This window comes from Amphiura filiformis, chromosome 8, assembly GCF_039555335.1.
Source record: "Amphiura filiformis chromosome 8, Afil_fr2py, whole genome shotgun sequence".
Classification (NCBI taxonomy): Eukaryota; Metazoa; Echinodermata; class Ophiuroidea; order Amphilepidida; family Amphiuridae; genus Amphiura; species Amphiura filiformis.
In genome coordinates, this window is record NC_092635.1 from 24,951,523 (window position 1) to 24,974,606 (window position 23,084).

At 34.7% G+C, this 23,084-nt stretch overlaps 1 protein-coding gene across 3 annotated transcripts in view; it reads right to left on the bottom strand.

Moving 5' to 3' along the window:
* Window positions 1-472: 472 nt before the first annotated feature.
* LOC140158839 (mucosa-associated lymphoid tissue lymphoma translocation protein 1-like) overlaps window positions 473-23,084 on the bottom strand; it is a 32,401-nt gene continuing 9,789 nt past the window's right edge. For all 3 annotated transcript variants that reach the window (XM_072182084.1, XM_072182082.1, XM_072182083.1), the window contains exons 7-18: window positions 19,534-19,563; window positions 9,481-9,618; window positions 8,650-8,811; window positions 7,878-8,084; window positions 6,264-6,441; window positions 5,871-5,945; window positions 5,061-5,182; window positions 4,366-4,518; window positions 3,796-3,953; window positions 2,467-2,523; window positions 1,696-1,752; window positions 473-1,426 (exon numbers count right to left, since the gene is read on the bottom strand). In XM_072182084.1, coding sequence (XP_072038185.1) covers window positions 1,220-1,426; window positions 1,696-1,752; window positions 2,467-2,523; window positions 3,796-3,953; window positions 4,366-4,518; window positions 5,061-5,182; window positions 5,871-5,945; window positions 6,264-6,441; window positions 7,878-8,084; window positions 8,650-8,811; window positions 9,481-9,618; window positions 19,534-19,563 — 1,544 coding nt within the window. In that variant the 3' untranslated portion in view covers window positions 473-1,219. The remainder of the gene's footprint in view (window positions 1,427-1,695; window positions 1,753-2,466; window positions 2,524-3,795; window positions 3,954-4,365; window positions 4,519-5,060; window positions 5,183-5,870; window positions 5,946-6,263; window positions 6,442-7,877; window positions 8,085-8,649; window positions 8,812-9,480; window positions 9,619-19,533; window positions 19,564-23,084) is intronic.

Below are 23,084 nucleotides of genomic sequence, written 5' to 3' on the forward strand. Positions count from 1 at the left end.
CATCTTTGGTATATATGTAGTTTGACGGATCACATATTTATTTTGCCTTTATTAATATTAAATATTGCTATCAACAATTAAATAACTTATTCTAACTCTAACATACTGTAAAAGTGGAAATTTTTACAGGATTAATTTTTCCACGCTTTGCCAATTATGAACTGTTTGATTTGTCTTTAAATTCAAAATTCTAAGCTTCCTTACATTGGTTTACATTATACAAAGAGTTTATATTTGTGTGTTGCCATTTTTGTGGTAGGTACATGTATCAGTGGTGTAGCCAGCACTTTTTCAGAGGGTGGGCGAAGGGGGGAAGCCAACTTTTACGGGGGAAAAAGTACAAAAAAGGCTAAAAATCTTACATATCAAGGTGGCCAGCATCCCACAGAGGGGAAAGAGGGGGGGCAAGACTCACAGGGGGAAGTTGCCCCCCTAGCTACTGCACTGGTAGGTACTTAGATAAAATGCATGGAAATACAGTATATAAACTTTCATATATCATGGGTTTTTTTACAGACGTTTTAAGGACAGATCTAAGCAGATATGAACTTGCACTACAGCAGGATGTAGAGGGCACAATTTGTCTTTCAATAGGTGATTATATGGCCTGTATGAAGTACCTTTACAACAATAGTGTACTGCTGAATGCCGAAGGGGGGGGTAATAACAGCAAGTCAGCAGGAGCAAGTCAGCAGGATGGTCTTACATTTATTCAAAGAACCACACTAAATTAAAAAGATAGTTTGGAATGAAGGCTGATGTGCCTTTTTTGTGATAGCTGTGTTTTGTGGATATCTTATTAGATATCTATGCATAAAAAGATTGCAAATATTAATGCATTTGACCGATACTACGTTATAATCAAAGCTGTTGAGAAAGTATGTGTCAAACTTGTAAGTAGATCAGATTTACAAAACAAGGCCATAGCAACCGTCCCCAAAGAAGTCTAGTTGGCCTCCTCCCCCTCTCCAAGCCTCTTCCCTCAAGAAGTCTGGATAGTGTTTTAAATGTCAAACATTGCAATGTTATCCATATGACGGGTAAACCACAATTATGAGCCAAGATACTGGTGAACAGAAACAAAAATCCTCTATTCCTTATACATGGATGAATCAAAATCATCTCCATAACTACCATTTGTTGAATCTGGGAAACACTCCTCACTGGGTAGTGCATAATGTTTTGTTTGCCAGAGTTTAGCCACAGAAACAAAAATCCTCTATTCCTTATACATGGATGAATCAAAATCATCTCCATAACTACCATTTGTTGAGTCTGGGAAACACTCCTCACTGGGTAGTGCATAATGTTTTGTTTGCCAGAGTTTAGCCACTAATGGCTTCTCAATGACCAACTGCTGCTTCATAGATAGCAACTTCCCATCTCGAGTTCTGCACTTCACACAAAGTGTGGCTGTAAGGTCACCCTGTAAAAAGTATAAAAATAAAATATTTGAATAAGCAATTGATTGATCATTATTTTGATTATTATTTAATTGATTGATTGATTGATTAATTAATTGGTCAATATTATTGACTGATGGTTATCTGAGCATCTGCTGACTCTGTGCAAATCACAAAGTTAATAACACATCAATAGCTTAACTTCTAACGTTTAATGGTTTGCTTGCTTGCATGCTTGATTGATTGGCTAGTTGATCAATTGCTTGATAAATCAATCAAGATTCTTACTCACCTGTAGTCTCTGCAGATGTCTAATGTTGGTCTTCCTCGCAGGTACCTTGTAGGATTTCTGAAAAGTGAAAATATGGATTCTCAGTGATTGACTTTCAATTACTCTATTGATGTTAACTTTTAGTTTACTATAACGTAGGCCTACACTTTAGGACTACTGATCAAGTAACTAGAACTTGGCAAATTTGAAAATACTTGCGAAGTGTTACTTGTTATCCGATTATAACCATGTCAACTGGATCACGATTTTGAGTTCTGCGCCACGATCAAAATGATCGCAACACAAAGTCTATGGCATGTACTACCAATTCCAAAATGTGCATGATCCAGTTACCAGGGTGTTATGAAACCACTTCGCTGACGAATTAATGCCCCTGGGGTGTGTGATTTTTTTTAAAGGGCATTTGCATTTGTACAAGCAAATTTTGAATAAAAAACGGTATGAAATAGGTAAAAAAACAACACAATTCCTGTTTACTTCCTGGTTTAAGTTCTATTTTTATTTTTTTTTAAAATCATTTATGGAGGAACATCTCCACCCCTCTATGTCAAACAGATATCTATTTATCAATAAGATTGATGAAAAACATTAACAATAGGTTTCGTCCAAGCAATTTTGTGATTTCAGGAAATACCAGTTTTATGCTCACATGATATGAAATAGAAATTTTTACATTTCTGTCACTTTTATTAGTGTTTATTAGAGGGGGCAATTCATAAACCCATTAATATTTATATCATTTTTTCCCAATATGAATTATGTAACACCTACTTGCTCATCTGGATTGAAAAGATTCAGAAACGTGTCATCAACACGAATGTCAAGCCTCTGCAATAAAATATTAACAGAAAAACAAAGTGAATTCATGGCAAATTATACAAAGATGGAAAATATATTTTTCTAATTGCAAGTTATTTGTTACTAAAACTTTCACATGCACCAAATAGTTAGGGTTGCCACAAATTCCATTTGAAATCCACAAATCCCCTATGGAAGACATTACCTTAATCTTCCACAAAGGGAGTGTGCATTTCAAATGGGATTACCTAAATGGGTGACCCTATTTGAAGTGTGTGGGATATTAAAGGAGTATTTCGTGATCCTAGCATCCTCTTTTTATGACATTTTTCAGTAGGTATCCAAAAAAAAGCTTATTCCCAAAATTTCAGTTGTTTTCGATTTTTGCTTATGAAGTTATGATGATTATGTGTATTACACTGCTCCATAGACAATGTGTTGTAATTTCGTTCTGGTGCACCAGAACGAAAATTCAAATTTCACGATATCTTTGCTAAACGAAATAATCTGCAAGAAATTTTTTGTATATAAACATTATGTAGCCATAGGTTTCCAGTGATATAAAAATCTCAACTTTTTTTGAGAAAAGTGGGGGATGAGGATGAGGCTGTGGATCACGAAGTGCCCCTTTAAGGTCAGGTCTTACATAAGGGGTGTATGGATTTCAAGTGGAATAACTCGCATTCAGTCAGAATTAAAATACAGATTTTGTTAACAGATGAATGCTTATAATTTAGTTTTCTCATTTTAGGCCTGAAATGTGATGTTGAGGGTGGGGGTGGGAGTGGGGTGGGGTGGGGTAAGAACAAAAACACAGTAGTTTTGTTGTTACCGCCCAGGAAGTTAGCAATGCGCTGTTCTATGGGCTACTGAGATGCACAATTTTGATTCTAGAATCCAAACCACTTGAGCAATTTAACTCAAAACTTCAAATAAAGGTGATGGGACTCATGTAGGAAAACATCATATGTGACATGATCAAGAGGAATTAATCACAAATCGGCAATTTGCAATTATGGGATTGACATCATTTTCTGGCAGTTTATGAATGCTACATTTTGATGCAAACCCCATCAATATCGGACAACTGGTTACCGAGTTATGAGCAATATATCAATGCCTGAAAACAATATAAAACAAAAGAATTTGAACACTGTTTTTGCCAATATCTCAAAAACAATATTAGCGACATCCGACTCATTGCCCTTGATCAAGTCACATGACCACCCACCTTTTATTACAACGATGAATTCTTCTACTTTTTACATGGCAGGCCTACATCCTGTACTTTTAGTTACTTACCGTACTGAATTCTTCTAGCTGTGCCGTACATGATTCCATTGCACCACAGTCAGCAACAAACACATCTATATCAATGATGTTAGAGAACCTTGCGGACAGCTGAATACCTACTCGTACACCATAACTGAATTGCTTCCATATGGGACTCTCAGGTAATTCTGATAATTTAAAAACAAAACAAGATATGTAAATGGTTATAATAAATAAAGCAACAATCAAAAAAAAGAAGAAAATCACACTACCCAAAGGCTATATGAAGTTGATCATTTAACTGGTATGTTGATAGTTCTGGTGTCAGAAATGTTTGTCCTATATTTTGTAACATCCTGTTTCACTGCAAACATACATGTACAACATTGGAAGGTGACTTCAGAAAGACTTTTGGGAGACTCCATTTGACCAATATGATGATATACTGCACTTTAATGCGCGGCGATGTATTCTTTAAATTAATTCCAGCAAGTCCTGCATCCCCTTTTGGATGAGGTCATGACCCAAAGTTTGGGAACCGCTGCAACATCGTATGGATAACTCTATACACATTATGAATAAATTGATTATCTAACTCACCATGAGCCTCTGTCCACAGTTGAGTTCTATGACAGTACTCCATAGTATGACCTCCTCTGAATTGTATTGGGTCCATAATAGATCTGGATTCTCTAAGATCAGACGATAGTGCTGGAAATTGGAAATCTTTGGCATCTTCATCTTGACTCACATCTTGACAAAAACATAAAAAGAAGACTGGTGTAAAAATACATTTAAATAAAATTTGTATACCTATTTTTTAGGACACAAACCAAAAGTTCTGGAAGAAATTCATTTGGTTTGTGTGATACAATTAACGGAATCTTCAAAACCAAAAATATTTACTGACGTGACAGTTTTGGCTAATTGGTAGAAGGCCATCATTGCATTGATGGTACTTGATCCTTCCTTCTGGTTGATTGGTCACCAACAGAGGGTGCACTAGCACCCAGAAGTGGATCATATATGTGACTGAGAAAATGGGCCCCTCATCTCGGAGACAAGGGGCCCATTTTCTCAGTCACGATATGATCCACTTTTTGGGTGCTAGTGCACCTCTGTTGGTGACAATGACAAGTGAGACCTTTTTATGTTGAGTGATTCTCTTTGTAAGGTATTCAGTAAATATGCCACCACCTCTTAACTTCCATACCTTTTGAGTTTCTTACCTGTTATTTGATGACAAACATAAAACAAACTTCACAAACACAAAATCATGCACACTAATAACTTACCCTCTATGACATCTTCAATGACAAGTGAGACCTTTATATGTTGAGTGATTCTCTTGATGAGGTATTCAGTAAATATACCATATGGTTTGCCTTTCACCTCATATGCCTGTGAGTTGTGTTGCCTGTTATTGCAATGGTAAACATAAAACATGCTTTACACATACATATATTTAGAATATCCTAATCATGCAAAATGAGGACAAAAAAAAAAAAATATAAATTTTGGATTTTTGGGATTGTGTGGAAGAACAGTTTTTCAGCTGCAATTTCATGAACTTCGACCGACATGTAAGCTACAGATTCCACGTCACCAGAAAATGTCCCTCAAGGAATTCTGTCCCGATTGACTGTGTTTTTACATTGTAAATACTGTAATACATCTAGGTTGAACATTAAAAACCGAAAATATTGGTCAAATGTTGTGTGAATTTTGTGCCAGGTATTAAATATAGGCTTAAATCTATGCACCTGCGAGGATTGAGAATATTGATGGTATGTGATATTCTGATTTTAATGTATTTCTCAAGCTGTCTGCTTCATTGTTAAAACATGAGTGGTGTTATATTCTGAAAATGAGGTGAACAAACATAAGCATCTTTGTACTTCAATAATTAAAAAAATCAATGGTCACCAATATATTTCTTTATAGATTAAAATTTGTTTACTTGTTTGTTTTGTTAAAAAAAAAAATTACTTTCAAAAATGGAAATAATTCATGATTTGTTACTCAGATGATTATTATAATGTATTAACCAAAAAATAGAAGCACAGTAAGAAAGGCACGTGGTTACATGAATTTTTAATACTTACGCTGCATATCCAAATACTGTATTTCCTTTGACTTGTGGCGTGTATTTCTTGGAAGCATGAGGACTATAGTCATTGCTGAAATTTATTGAAATACAAACAATTAAAATTACTTGAATAATATGGATGAACAGACCATATGTAGGCTTGTTGACTGTAAGCGTAACAGACACCCCACAATAACATAAAATGGAATCTGTCTGTAACATTATTGAAATTCCCCAAAACACTTCAAATTATATATCATGAAACCTATCGAAGTATTTTTCATCTTGGTGAGTCAGTGACGTCAGTGCGCATTTCATTGAGCATAGCTTCAAAACGGGGGTTTCGCTCAAAGCGCTGGCGTAAACAAGCACATGTTAAAAGATGTTGCATAGAACAGTATTTACTTACTTTTTTCTACAGATATCTAGCAGAAGTACATTGAGGGCTGTGTCCCTACTCTGCATAAGATCCAGTACTTGTTGAGCACAAACACACTCGTCTGTAGAATAGCCTGACCCTGCATCAACTGGTACGAGGTAGCTCTGTCCATCACTCTCAAAACCATGACCGCTGAAGTAAAATAAACCTGTTGAAGAGACAAGAGTATCGTGTATGTAAAAGGCATATCTCATTCTGTGAAATTCAGTATTCCTATTTATACATACAGCAGGTCAACCATGTCTGAAATTAGCGGGGTGAAAGTTCATAAGGTAAATGATAAATTTACAGGTCACAAAATGAGTACGATCAAAAGGAACCATCTTACGGCCAAGCTTCAACTTGATGGGCTATCCACTTGAAATCCATACATTGCCTTAATCTTCCACACAGAGGAGTGTGAATTTCAAATGGGGTTACCAATGGGTGATTCCATTTGAAATCTACACCTCCTGTGTGGGAAAATAAGGTCATGTCTTCCATAGGGGGTGCATCGAGTTCAACTGGTACAGCCCATTAATTGCACCATATTGTACAGTTGGATTTATAAATTTCTTGTTCAAAATAAGGTACATGTAAATAATTGCAATTATTTATAATAATGTACAGCAGAACAACTATATTGAAAATGTATGACCTTATATATCTAGTTACTCAGTTTTCAAACTCTCAGCTGGTCTATGACAATTTTCTGGCTAAATCGGGATTATATTCATATTCCAGCACAAGCATTATGTCTCCACAGTTAACAGTCATAGTAATATCTCAATTTACATATCAATTGTAAAGCTATTGTATACACAACTGAGCCTGTGTTCAGCGTTCGAAATTGGGCCGGTCAGCCGGCTGTTGGCTTGTAACTTTTTGGCCTGGCCGGTAACTTTTCTGACTGGCATCTAGTTGCCGACCCAGCTGACCGGTAACTTTTTAAGGCCAAGCCCAGCTGGCCTGTAACTTTTTGAGGCATATTTCGAACACTGCCTGTGTTGTATCCCACATCATCATGCGATGTGATTAAGTGTGTGCCTTTAGTTGTGTGCATATAATAGTTGCACAATTTTATGCTATTTCAATTTACAGCCTTTAATTCAGAAATTCCATTTAAAATCCACACACCTTCTGTGGAAGATTTACTGCCTCCTTGATTATACATGTCAATCTAGCTGGAAATTGTTGCCAATATTTATAAAATCCAGTTGGAATTTACACAATTTGGCCTGGCCTACCATATACACCATTATTCACAAATCTTCCACAACTTTTCCATTTTTTACGGATGAAAATGGTTGGATCTGGTTGGAATCCAACATCTTCCTCAGTAGGTGTATGGATTTATATACATATGTTGTCATGTGAGTGCAAGAAAGTGCAAAAGCTGCCTTTGTCATTTAAAATTTCAGTGCAGCACTGTACTGTTATAAGGTGTCTGAGGGTTGTGGACTTTAGATTCGAGGAGCAACTTTAAACACCTGACAATCTCAAAACCCAAAGCCCTAAAGAGACAAACACTTTTTACTAAGTTTTTAATTCTGCTGCATATTCTACATACAACTTTCTTGTACTCATGCGAAGTATAACACCTACCATATACACCGTTATTCAGCAATTCACAGAATGCCTTCATTGCAAACTGCATTTCTTCTAGTGTCAGATTCAGTAGAGTGACTGTTTTGAACCCGCATTGACTAAACAAAATATTAGACAGTCGTCCTACGTCTAACTCGGGGGCATTCAACTGTTGCGCTGACCTGTAGTCTTGGTTACCAATGAGTAGGGCTACTTTGTCAGTTGCTGAAACAAGATGGAAAGAAATTTTGTTTATATATAGCAGGTTGAGAAAATAAATATTTCATTTCTTTACACTATATTTTAACTGTTAGGCCTACTCAGGCGACGAAAGAAGAAAACCCTGTTCTACAGGCCCGACCGACCCAGATTTTGAACAAATTGGGAAAAAAAATTTCCTGTACAAATGAATGCCAACCCAAATTTCGGAATTTTTTTCCGTCGCCTTACAGACATGTTTTTTTCTCTTGTTATGGAATACTGTATCGTTAGGCTACAAATGAAACTTTTGCCTAAAAGATAATTTCAAGTCAAAAGTATGCCTTATTTCATCAATAATTTAAAAAAAGAAAAGAATCCTTGGCATTGGTGTGTTTTATGTGGTACACTTACCATTATGTTTCACTATGCCATTTTAAGAAACTTTCGAAAATGAAAGAACATTGTGAACTGAAAAATTGGGTTATCCTGCATGGATTTGAGTCCCAAGAAAAATGTGTTTCGTATCCATACACTAAATTACACAGATATACAACCAAGGGAAGATTGGAAGATTGAGAGGAATCCTTACCATGAAATTGTCTGCCTGCAGGTCCTGGCCTGGGTACCCCCTGCATATCTATAGTAGCGTGGTTAGACCACACTGTAATAAATGTATTGCTCACACGACATTGGTATTTGCCACGGTCTTCAGGTTTCACAGCATTAAAAATCAGCTCTGGACTTGTTGAGCCTGTAAAGGTAAGGAAAAATAACATTTCAGATTTTGTTTATCTTGTCCTCAAATACCCTATTTTCTTAATACATGACCTCTCTCGCCTCTAAGAAGTAGGAATTTATAACTTCGCTCATATAGCTGACCTATTAGAAGCCCGGGATTAGAAGTTCACAGAAATAAACCCATGCATGTACACCTCAAAATTTGTGTAAATATTTGCAGACAGCGATACTGCCTATACTATCTTACTATTCAACTGCGGACACACACACACATACTAGTAAAACGTGCCAACCGGGGATATGTGTGTGTAAACTATTCAACCAAGACTATCTAAATGCGCTATGCTATGTTGCATTGCATGCGTGGATAATCCCCACTTTGCTGGAAAAAATCATGTGTGTGTATCCCCAGTTAGATAGTATGGAATCAGATTGGTCGGATTCTGTACTATGCAATAGGGGATATCACCCCCTCCATGCAGGCCTATGCCTAACTAATGCGTTTAGCGCCCTCTAGGGGGCTTGTATAGCCCTATTAATGTAAAAAGTCAACCGGGGATATCCCCGTTTCACTCACTTGCAGGTGTAACCCCAGTTACACAGTAGAAAATCAGAAATATATCCCCGTTTTACACGTTTTACGCACGCACACCCCCACATCTGTATCCCTATTTTTCCTTACCTGGAATTTCTTGCTGATCTTTAAACCACTGATACAGAAGAGCCGATTGCCCCGATGCTGATCCGCTACAAGCTAATGTAACCGCCTCACCAATGGAACATACCATAGATTGGGGGTGTCTGACAATATCTATTGTCTCTGTAATATCAAAAACAAATGTAATAGTTGGTCGTGTGTGATACATATATATGCACCATGAAAATGTTACATTCTACCAAGACGAGACAGACAAGACGAGATGGAAAGCAGAGTACAGGGATGTGCAGCATATTCAGGCAGCATTTTCAGGCTCTTAGCAGGGATTACATAAGATTGGGAGACGGCAGTTTAAGTAGCACTCAGCAAAGCTATGTAAGCTGTCATTACCCAGCCATCATGTATTTTGGACCACTACCGAGCCAAAGCGTACAACAGACTTGCACGCAGACACCTTTTCAGCATACATGGATGCTTCTTCAGCATACAATGGCGACATCTGTCATGATAATAGGGTGCTGTAGTGGAGCAAAACAACCGCAGGAATCGCTTGGTAAAATTGAATGGAAAAAGTTGGCACGCAGACCAGCAAAATATACTATCTGGGCCTTGCTCTTTTAGTTTAGATCTGGCTTGCACATTTAAGAAAACCGATGCAAAGAATGGGTGTTTTTTACAACAACAAAAATCCAGAATTTAGTAAATTTACCTGAATTTTCAACAGAAATAATTTCAAACTCCTGAAAGATCATTTACTTTTGATTCTCTTTTGGGTAAATTTCAGGGCTAAGTATTTAGAATCCCATTTCATTCCAACACACCAACCAATATATATACAAAAGTAATGCCTCTGACAGATGCTGAATTATAATCAAAGTTAACATAACAAAGCCATAGCAAAACACACAGGCTGTACAAGTACAGGTTATACTTAAAACAAGACTAGCCAGACTAATATATCAAGGCTATATCAAGCTTTTAGATCTGACTGAACCGCCAGAGGAGTGAGGACTGTTTTTTGTGGACAGGCAGTTTTGGTGAAAATTATGAGCACTTGTCAAATCCTAGCTAAGACCTTGATCAGCACCACCCTAATAAAGAACCTCAGGGAAAACTTTTCGAAATAAATGAATTGTCCCTAATTCGTACAGATAATGGTCCATTAATTTACCTGATAATGATCCATACATTAATTCTGATAATATTATCACAACCAAATAAGATAAGCTTACTTGTCAACAATTTGTCCGGGTTTCTGTTGCAACAACAAGGAAATGGCCCTATGATTCATTCACATCCTAGAAGTAATTCTTTTTTCATATCTAATTAATCACACTAACACAAAGAATGAAAACCTCACCAAATAGTAATTCCTGGTGGCAACCGTAACTAATGATAATCATCATGATGTGATTTAAAGAAACTTTGAATAAAGTCAGCTGTCAACAAAAAAAAAAAAAAAAAATTATGTGGTTTAAAAGCAACCTGAATGTTTTAGACTGATCTGGGCCTCTTCATGTACATGTATAAATAAAATGAAATGAATGGTGGGGAGAAGCTTCAATTTCCAGGAATTAAAAAAAAATCAAAACTGCTTTCCATTGACCAATCCTAATCCTAAATCTAGCACTAAATGGGAGAAAAGTGTACAGAAAAAAATCATTAAAATCAATGTTCAGTCAATTTTTCCTGTGAAAGGGCAAAAAAATGCATATAATAACCATAATAACTAGGGACTTCTGTTAAGCATTGGGTAAGTTCTACCTTTGTTGTTTTTGACAATGTGGTTTATTATGAAATTATTGTTGGTTAGAAACTTCAATTATGTGAAAAGGCAAAAACAAATGCATAAATAACTGTAATACACTACAAACTTTTGTCAAACACCATTCACAAATGAATTGTGGTTAGAAACTTCAAGTTTTCTAACCACTATTTTCTAACCAACAGTTTTGATTGTTAAAAAATTCCTGGAAATTGAACTTTCTAACCACCATTCATTTTATGATAACCACATTGTCAAAAACAACAAGGGTACAATCCAATGCTTAACCCCCTGGACACTACTGATCATCTAACAGCATTTCTGATTGGTTGATAACTTGAAATGCTCATTTCAATTGCCAATTATGACTAGGCTTTAAACTTTTCATGGTCAAACTTACATTTGCAGAGGATCTTATTACCCTCCTTGATTGGTTCAAAATTGAACACAATCTTCATTTTGGCCAATCGGCAGGTAGTTCTCATGGGGTTAAAGAAAAAGTCCCTGGTATTACAGAAGTCCTGGGTTCAACCATCTCTATAAATTCATTGCTCTTTTAAACTATTACTTCTGCCATGTCTTTACCCCAGGGGGGGTACTCAAGTTTGGTTTTTGAAAGTGGACCCATAAATATACCAATTTTTCAAGAAATTTGGACCCATTGATATACCAAAAGTCAAACTTTTCGGCCGAATTTAACCAAAATTGTCTTAGTTTTTACAAATTTTCCAAAAATTTTGGGAAAATTTGGAAATTTTTTGCTAGATTATGGAAAAATTGGGCTATTTTCCGAAAAAAATTTGAAAAAAAGGACCCATTCATATACCAAAATAGACTTTGAAAAAGGGGTCATTGATATACCAAGAGGCTGAAAATGCGACCCATATTTGCGGCACGTCCCCGTATGGTCATTTGTACTGAGATCCCCCCCCCCCGGGGTCTTTACTTAACCCATAAAGACAAAACAGACCACTTCTATGGCCAACCCAGCTCACCAGTTACCTGAAGAAGTATGATGAGACTGGACTTCTAATATTTTACATTCATCTCATATAGGAAATGAGTTAATGAACAAAGATTAGGGCATTTCCCCCTCCCCCTTCCCGAGAAAAATCATGCACGTTGAAATGACACTACAGTGTATCAAGTCTTGGGATCACCTTTATATAATCCATACCATTTTCTTGTGTTAGTTTTACTTGTCTCAATATTTGAGTGCAAACACAGCTATAGATGTCATACTCCCCTCCGACCCACCTTAATTCAACAAATATGTGATTTCAACAACTGGATGACTGAAAATATTCAATATTTTAACATGATAATACTGAGCTATTAACTCAGACTTATTTAGGAATCCTTTCTCACCTATAGTAAAAACAAGAACAGTATAAACATCCACCCGAAACAGGATTTATACTGAAGTATGCAAATTATCGTCACCCTGCTCCAATAGTTGCCTAAGTCATATTTTGTAATTTTGAAAACAAGTACAAAATATGGTTCAAGCATGCATCAGTAACATATTAAATCCCCCTAATCATTTCTGATTATCCCTTTTAATTTGTCTCATTATCATTTATTCTTGTATAAAGATTGGTGAATAAATGTGTTAAAATGCATGCTTGAACCGTTTTTGGTACTTGTTCTTAAATTTACACAAAATGACTTTGGCAATTATCGTAGCAGGGTGACGTTGTTTTTTTCTTCTCATATTTAAAAACTAATATGTCATTAATTCCTAGTTGTCAACAAATAAATTCATATCTGATCTAGAATTTATCACAATTAAGAAAGTCCTGTTTCCAAGAATTAAAAGATCATGAGAGTAATTTTATAAAACAAATAATATTTTGTTATGTGAAATTGTGAACAGGAAAAAAAAAAATAAAATAAATATACAAACAAAACTAAAACCAACCAAACAAAAGCCGTAGTTACAGTAATTCATACTATTATGATATCATGTGTGGTAAAAGGCCTTATTTAGTGATTTGAAAATCACCAAAATCATCAAAATTCAATTATTTTTCACCAGTGTTAGCAGTTAGGCGACAGCCATGTATTAAAGACAAAATTTGACATTGTATATGAAATTGTAATAGCTCTACTTAAGGGCTGGGGTATGAACGTTTGGACAGTATTTATTTTGGGACATTAGAGCACATCAGACATATCGAATTGCATTCTGAATACGAAGAATGTCATTCTGATATCAAATAATTTTGATTTTTGAAATTGCAATTTAATACACATTTTATGGCAAATCATTAAAATTTATATTTTTGATATTTAACAGTACTTGAAGTAAACTTTATAAATCTGATGATTTATACTTAAAGTGTATGTAGGTGGGATGAAAAGCCGACGATCAATTGAAAATTTTGACCTTTCAGTATTGAAGATATGGATTTTTTTTCCAAAACACCAAAAAAAAATAGGTCTTTTGGGGAAAAAATCCATATCTTCAATATGAAAGGTCAAAATTTTCAATTGACCGTCGGCTTTTCCTCCCTGCTATATACACTTTAAGAATATATCATTAGATTTATATAATTTACTTCGAGGACTGTTATATATCCAAAATTTGAAAAATGTCAAATTTTTATAATTTGTCATAAAATTTGTATTATATTGTGATTTTCAAAAAATGAAAATTATTTGATATCAGAAAGACATGCTTCGTATTCAGAATGCAATTCGATAGGTCTGAGGTGCTCTCATGTCCCACAAAAAATACTGTCGAAACGCAATAAACGCTCATTTTAGATCCCTTAAGTTAAGTAGAGAAATTAGCTACACATATTTGAATAGGGGTTAATTTTGTCAATACTGCTGCTTTCCTTGTTTTATTGTTATTTGAATTTTTCACATCAAAAATGCCTAATGACAATTTTAATGACTTACCCTTCACTTTTAAGCAACTTATACACAATTTTAATTTTTTTACACTTGCTGAATGGGCCTTTAAGCACCTACTAAACTATTCAACTATCAGAACCACCAAACCACACCAAATCAAATAAATACCTGGTTCAGTTCAATTATGGTAATTCAAATCCAAAACCACAACAATTTGTTATGTCGTGTGGTACAACACCTACAAAACTGTTCAAGAATAGCAGGTTCAGTCTAATTAATAATTCAAATCCAAAACCATGACCGTGAGTGACAGAAGAAAACAAACCACTCGTGCGCCGATATTATCAAGGCAACAACAAGGGATATTATTGTTGCATTTGAAGGATTTCCCATTTCAATACCGAGCAGTCCTTGAAATCAAATTATGCCTTCAATCAATAATCCATACCGAGTTGCTTATGCTAATACATACAGATTTATATTACTAAGGAATAACAAATTTGAAACTTGTAGATGAAGCAGAGAGGAAGAGGTTTTTGTGTGCAATAATAAACATATCAAGATTCAGGAAATAATTCTACTTATAAAGCAATATTTTTAACATTTCCATATTAAAAATTGGATTTCAGTTTTTACTGTCAGATATGTCTCCTTTCATTTTTTGCACCAAACAAAGAAAATTGCTAATTTTCAGTGGCTATAACTGTCAATGTGTATATTAGTCTGTCGGTCATGACTGAAGTTGATCGCCTGATGTGCTACAAACATCCCATACACCCAATAGCGCCACTCTGGCTTGAAATGTGTGGAAGGGGGGATAACCGACCAAAATTGTTTAAAAGTGGCTGAAAAGAACAAAAAATTGGTCATTTTGCCAAAAGGTGGGGGGAGACACATCCTCCCTGTCCCCCGGGATTGACACCCATGCATACACCATGTTATGAATGTCTTTATATTTAACATTTCCATGCCAATGCACAAAATCTGCTAAATTAAACCGCAGTGAAAATTACAGCTTAGTAATAATACAGAACCTTTTTGAGCTGCACATCCCCATACCCACCGTAATGCCACTAAAAGCAAACACAAATCACAATTAGAGCTTATACAATCTGGGATTCAAGTAAATATTGAAGTCAGTGAGTCAGTCAGTTCTCCCGCTGTGCATTAAAGAGACAGGTTACCATGGTAACTATTAAGGCATGGGATTTCCCCTAACCGCCACCAACTTGTAGCTCACTGTCATTTAGTGAGATAAATATGCTGTTTTCAACAAAATTTCAAGTATATTATGATAATCTGAATTTAAACATGCTCATCATACGCATGAAAATCTATGGAGAGGCTTTAAAGAAAATGGAAGATATATGAAACAACACTGACCTGTTTTGTTTTTTTCATTTTAAAATTGTATTGTATTGGTTTAATAATCACAGATCACAAAAAAAACCTACAGAATTTTACGAAATTCAGATTTTGTGATTCTTGGAATAAGCACACAAAATGATGATATGATTCTACCCAATTTCCTGGGGATGGAGGGGGAAAGTGTAATCTAGGAGAGGAGAAGAACTGAATATTTACCTAATATTTTTTTTTGTTCTGACTGGCCAGGGCAAGTGGGGGGGGGGGGGCTACCACAGTTAATCCCATAATAACAAAGAATCAAATCAACACTTATTTTCTTTCATTTACAATTATCATCAACAATCATTTCAGTACTTTACAGAAATGAAAATAATGCAGCAGAAATTGAAGCAAAAAGCAAAGACAATTAATCAATATGAATGAACTCCCTAGCAGAAATTCTATACAGCAAGTGTATCAAAAGTGTATCAAAGTGTATTAAAACTGTATCAAACGGCAATTTGATACAGTTTTGATATACAAAGGGTGTATTGAAAATGTATCAACAGAAAATATAGGGTATCAAAACTGTATCAAATACCACCTAACTGTATCAAAATGTATCAAAAGTGTATGTATCAATTTGAACTTAGTTAATTTTGGCCATGCTTGTGGTGTATCAAAAGTGTATCAAATTGGACTTTGCAGTTTTTTAGTGTATGTAAAGTGTATCAAAATGAACTTAGTTTATTTTTGGTGCTAGATGTATATCAAAAGTGTATCAAATTGGACTTAGTCAAATTCTGGCTGCATACAGAATTTGACCATTGACGTTTAGATCATGTAAGGATAATTCTTGTTGAATTTGAGCTTGATTGGACCAATTTTGAAATTTGAAAAACTGTATCAAAGTGTATAAAAAACTGTATCAAAAGTGTATAAAAACTGTATCAAAAGTGTATAAAAAACTATATCAAAAGTGTATCAAAAAAACTATCAAAAGTGTATCAAAAAAAATGTATCAAAAGTGTATCAGAAAACTATATCAAAAGTGTATCAAATGGCATGTATAAAAAATAGGGCGGTCCCGCTGGCCAGCTTTAGAATTGGAACGCTGATTTGATACAGTGTCATATTTGATACACTTTTGATATAATTATGTATAAAATGTGTATGAAATGAAAGGATAATAATTTCAATGCTAATTTGATACAGTTTCAATTGGAATGCTGATTTGATACAGTGACATATTTGATACACTTTTGATATAATTATGTATAAAATGTGTATGAAATGAAAGGATAAGAATTTCAATGCTAATTTGATACAGTTTCAATTGGAATGCTGATTTGATACAGTGGCATATTTGATACACTTTTGATATAATTATGTATCATATATGTATGAAATGAAAGGATAAAAATTTCAACGCTTATTTGATACAGTTTAAATTGGAACCCTGATTTGATACAGTTACATATTTCATACACTTTTGATATTATTATGTATGAAATGTGTATGAAATGAAAGGATAAAAATTTCAAATCTAATTTGATACAGTTTAAATTGGAACCCTGATTTGATATGAAGTGTGTATAAAATGAAAGGATACAAATTTCAACGCTAATTTGATACAGTTTAAATTGGAACCCTGATTTGATACAGTTACATATTTCATACACTTTTGATATAAATTATGTATGAAATGTGTATAAAATGAAAGGATAAAAATTTCAATGCTAATTTGATACAGTTTAAATTGGAACCCTCATTTGATACAGTTACATATTTCATACACTTTTGATATAAATTATGTATGAAATGTGTATGAAATGAAGGGATAAAAATTTGAACGCTAATTTGATACAGTTTAAATTGGAACGCTGATTTGATACAGTTACATATTCCATACACTTTTGATATAATTATGTATGAAATGTGTATGAAATGAAAGGATAAAAATTTCAATGCTAATTTGATACAGTTTAAATTGGAACCATGATTTGATACAGTTACATATTTCATACACTTTTGATATAAATTATGTATGAAATGTGTATGAAATGAAAGGATAAAAATTTCAACGCTAATTTGATACAGTTTAAATTGGAACCCTGATTTGATACAGTTACATATTTGATACACTTTTGATATAATTATGTATCAAATATGTATGAAATGAAATGATACATTTCATTTGATACTTTTTTGATACATTATCTTGGCATTTGATACACTTTTGATATGTATAAAATGTGTATGCAATGTTAATTTGATACAGTTTTGATACATAAAAGTGTATGAAATGAGGGTTCCAATTCAAATACTTTTTATTTCATACATTTTTCATACGTATCAAAAGTGGTGTATCAAAAGTATATCAAATTTCAGCCAGGGCTAACAAATGAATGAATGAATGAATGACAAACAAACAATTGAATTAATAAATAAATGGATGGCATTAAAGGTTTCATTTGACAAAGCATATTGCAACATTTCCATAAAAATAGTATTTCTTTTTCCATAAAAATGTTAGTTTTTACTGTCTGATATGTCACCTTTTAATTTTGAGCTGAACAACTGAGGTAAAGCAAAGAAAATTGGAATTCACTGAATGGGCCTTTAACAAATGCCACCAGATATTTTATATTTCACAAGATAATAACAATTATAATTTTAAATAAATATAAAATAAATTAAGATATATAAAATAATGATAACAAGTATCAGGAAATAATGAAAACTTTTACTTTGCTATAAAAAATAAATGCAATGATGAATGGCATTAGGTGCAGCTTTTACAAATGCCATCAGATGTTTTTTATATTATGATAATAAAAACGATCAAAGTCCATTAGTCCTCTATCTGCGATAGATAAAGATAGTTTTAGCTCAAGGGATATTCCCAACTACTAAGATTATAGACTTACCCAATTATTATCAATATAAAGCCGGAGATTCAGATAAGATGTACAGTGCTGCCTCATTGTACTTTGAACTTATTTAATTTAGATCTACAACTATCCTGATATAGTATTCCATAGTCTCGTATTCACTACTTTTTTCTGTATCCTGAATTGCAAAATTGTTTTTCACAGACAATGACCCTTACTCACCACATGGTATTGAATCCCTTTTCCACAAGACAAAATGTACATTTCAATGTCCTGTTGAATACTGTGTGGTTTAATCCACTTTAGACACTTAATAAAAGTCCATCATGTCAATAACTCCCTTCATTTGGCTCAAGATTTAGGTGAAGTAATAGAGGCCGTCAGCGTGACGTCATATGCCGCCATCTTGTGGGTACACGCTGTGATGGTCGTTCGATCTCCATGCGTGAACAGCAAAATCACCGCGTTGATGCGCGATAACAGCTGCGTGACAAGCTGCGCCCTGCGCGTAGTGTCCGGCGCATGAACACACAGATCTTTTGTACCCACAAGATGGCGAAAGGCTGATGGCCTCTATTCTCTAAGAGGGGGATATTTTTGTGTCACACAACGTAGTTTCTTTGTTTACAATTACCCCGGTCTCCAAAACGCTTGAGATAATTAGAGATTGCCTTTCTCGTGACACGGACCTTAAGAATAGAACATTACTTGAAGTTGATGACATCATGGACTTAATGAGATTTGTTCTTACAACTACACTTTCAATTTAGGGGTGTCATCTTCAAGCAGAAATTAGGTGTAGCAATGAGATCGCCGGTAAGCCAGATCGCGGTTAACATGTTTATGGAGTGGCTGGAAAATCAAGCCATCCATACTGCCCCTTTACATTGAAGTACAGCCCCTGCTCAAGTCCTGAGGGCGCTAATTACACTATAAGATACCTTTTGCATCCGCCTGCACAGGTTCACCATCGCCAAGGTAACTAACTGATACACATAGAGTACCTACTCAGTACCGATACTGCTATTGCACAGGACCGACAAGCAGTGGTACTGCACTGGTACTGCACTGGTACTACGCTGGTACTCCCCTGGTACTGCATACTACCAGCCAAGTTCCTTGGTGACGGTGTACCTGTGCAGGTGGCCATAATAGAAATCTGGTAGTGGAGCTATATTAATGGAAGAGTAAAATTTCAAAAGTGCTTACCTTTGGCACCTTGTGCAGACACTTGTGAATCTATGAAGAAAGAGAAATTTGTGTACATATTAATAATTGACAATAGATGAATGTAAGTTAGTTTAACCAAAACACCAAATCCACAACATAATAGCGATCTATCTCCTGTTCTCCATTTTGTCTGTAGGGTGCTTACCATTTGCCTTGCATGTTGTTAGTATATAGGTGCTATTATATAGATGTTATTTTTAATTTTCATTTAGTCATTTTTATCATATTGTAATTTTTAAGATGTAATTTTAATTCCTGATGTAGTGAGAATTGTACATAATTGTGATTCTTGTTGTAATTCATATTTGTTTTAGGGAAATCATTTTTGTATTATATTTGTAGGTTGATATTTGAGCTTTTTACTCTGGTATTTCTATTCAGTGCAATGAGGCATCTGTGATGCAATTTGCATCCCACATATGTGAGCTTATCAATGTAACATAATGTGATTGTTTTGTAATGTACTTCCCTGAATGCAATGCCTGTATAATATTTCACAAATTAAAGGGGCATTTTGTGATTAGCAGCCTCATTCCCCCACTTTTCTAAAAAAACAGGTTGAGATTTTTATACCATCGGAAACCCCTCACTATATAATGATTGTGTGCAAAAAAATCCTTGCAGATTCAGTTGTTTGGCAAAAATATCATCAAATTTGTATTTATGTTCTGTTAACAGAACTAAATTACAACAGTGGCCTATGGAGCCTATGTAATACACATAATCATGCATAAATTGCAAACACAAAATCGGAATCAACTGAAATTTTAGCAATAAGCTGTTTTTCATGGATATCTACAGAAATATAACATAATTTAGAGGATGCTAGGACCACATACAGCATACTCCTTTAATCAAGGAATGACATGGGCAACTTTTAGCCAAAAGGTACAGCTATTTTTCTGTGTTGTCGTCATTTGTGAGTAGAATAAGTTGTTATTTTAATCTTTTTTGTATAAAAATAGCTGCAAAGAAGTGCAGAAATTAAAGATGAAGTTTTTCCAACATGTACAATAGTTAAAATGCTGGCCTACTTTAGCTCTCTCAGTGACAAATTGGTACTTAAAATACCAGTGGCCAAGAATCACCAATTTGAGATATTTCAGTCATGTCTCATGTGTTTCCTAATATATTACATTGGAGCATTTGCTTGTTGGAAAGTCACTGGGTGGGCGCTTATAGGGCATGGGTGGTTAATGGAACAAATACGGTAATACAAAGACCACTGGTTTTATGTTCACTCCAGGCTTCTCAAGCTTCTCACCATGTTCCAACAAATGGTCATATTGCAGCAGCTGCCTGTATTTTTTTTTCAAAACTGTGTTAAATGCACATAATATTCAACATTGATTTGCTGCTTTGTTGGTTTCACTTGTTTATTTCACACCAAGCTGATATACATTGTCTACATGTACTATCATTAGATGTTTCTGTCTAAAATAAGCATTTGTCCGTTTACGTTGGCTTCACAAAGTTTGTCCAAACTCATTTTTATCAAAATGTCTTAGGGTTGCATCATTTATTTCCGATCTTAATATATATTGTGTCTTGCAATGTCTTACACCCTGTTAGGGTGATGTATAAATTATAGGCTATGACAAGTCTTTTTGTTAATTCAAAGACCCCAAATCTTCCAAAGGGGTAGGGAACATTCCAGTGCACATATTCACACCAATTAGGGCTAGATGTAGTATACTCACCATGGTCTATTTTATAACAACTAAATTGGTAAGCATTACAGTCAAGGGATGGGATTATTAATAAATTAATAAATAGTTTTTCTCTCATAATACATTTCTGACCACAGCAGTAAACTGTTCACATGAGTACACCTGACTTTGGATTTACACAAAATAATTTTGAGAGCATCTTATTTTAACACTTTAATGTACATGGTAACTTTGTCTCTTTTGCTTGCTGTCATTTAGATTTCAATTATTGGTGTACACACACACACACAGTTTGTTTTCACACATAATAGAATTTGAACTGGCTTTAGATATGTGGAAAAACAGCAAAAAAGAATGCAAAATTATAATAACCCACAAATTTTTACATCAGCAATTTACTATCATCCACACTAGACTATGCCATAGTCGAATTTTATTAAAAATATGTTATTATTAGTCATGATGAACCCATTTCGTTGAACTCAAAATTATACTGATGTTTATTAAAATTAAAGTATTTAGTAAATGGTCATAAAGAGTTAAACATATCAGATGATTAGTGACAATAAAAGTAATTGAATGCAACATTATCTTGCATAATTATAACGGCTCACTTTAATACTGAACAATTCTGATTTTGGAATCTCCGAAATTTCGACTATGAACTTTGAATTGTAAGCAGAACTTTACCCCTGGACTTTGCTCTCTAAAACACACTGTCAAGCATACTTGTTTATCAGTCCATTAACCACAAGTACTAAGCATGGACGCGCTAGATGTTTGATGAGAGATTAACTTTCGCGTCAACACAAAAGCGCCGCAATTACCACAGACAGTTGTTTACGGTGTAGTTAATGGTAATGGCGCGGGCCCAGACGATTTAAACCATAGCGAGGTATGGGTGACCAATCACAAGGCAGACCCATTTAAAGATGCATTACATCATGGACAATTTTAGTTAGGCCAGAAATTGGCCTAACTCTCCATAGAGTCCCGTGTTAAAAATCTTAACCGCAAGGCAATGTCAGTAGTCCACTTGGGAAGCTAACAAACAGAGGGAGTAGGGTGACTGATCAGATGTGAAAATCTATCAATTGTGCACACATTAATTAAATCAGAGTTTTAAGCTTAAATACAATATCCAGAGTATGCACAATGGGCAAGTGGACTACGGGGTAGTCTATCATCCACACCAATAACAACAATTATATCTATCACAGAAACACCCACAAACAGTAACACACATATGAAACTACAGAGAATAAACATAACAAACACAGGGTACAGGTGTTTGGCTTAAGATTAGCAACTATTTTAAACTGTTGCGATTTGGTTGTTCACAGCATCTTGCGAATGGTAGTGAGCTTTGGCAAAAATTGCATTGATCATTTCATAGCGAGTGTGTAGAAGAACTCAAATAACACTGATATACTTTTGTAAGTCCTGTGGTTCTTGAGTTGTGTTGTAATGAGGGTTGAAACAACAACACTTTTGTAAAACGTACATAACTCATTAACAACAATAAATCAAGCTTTTCAAAGTATGTGACTTGTAGAATGAACTTTTGCAAAACATCAAAGTGTTTTATTTTTCAATAATATATTGATTTAGATAAAGAAAATCAATTTTTTTGGCTGCTTCGACCAACAATACCTAGTCTACCCTTAAGATGTTCTAACCCATAGGACATGACATACCATGAATACAACATTGATTAGTGATTACAAAATTACCCCAAGTAAAAGTGGAGTTTTGCCTAATGTCATTGTCAGCATACCGGAAACATAACAAATTATGTTATTCAAGAATTGTATTACTTCCTTGAGGAAATAGTGTTTAAGAGGTGATTAAATTAGATTG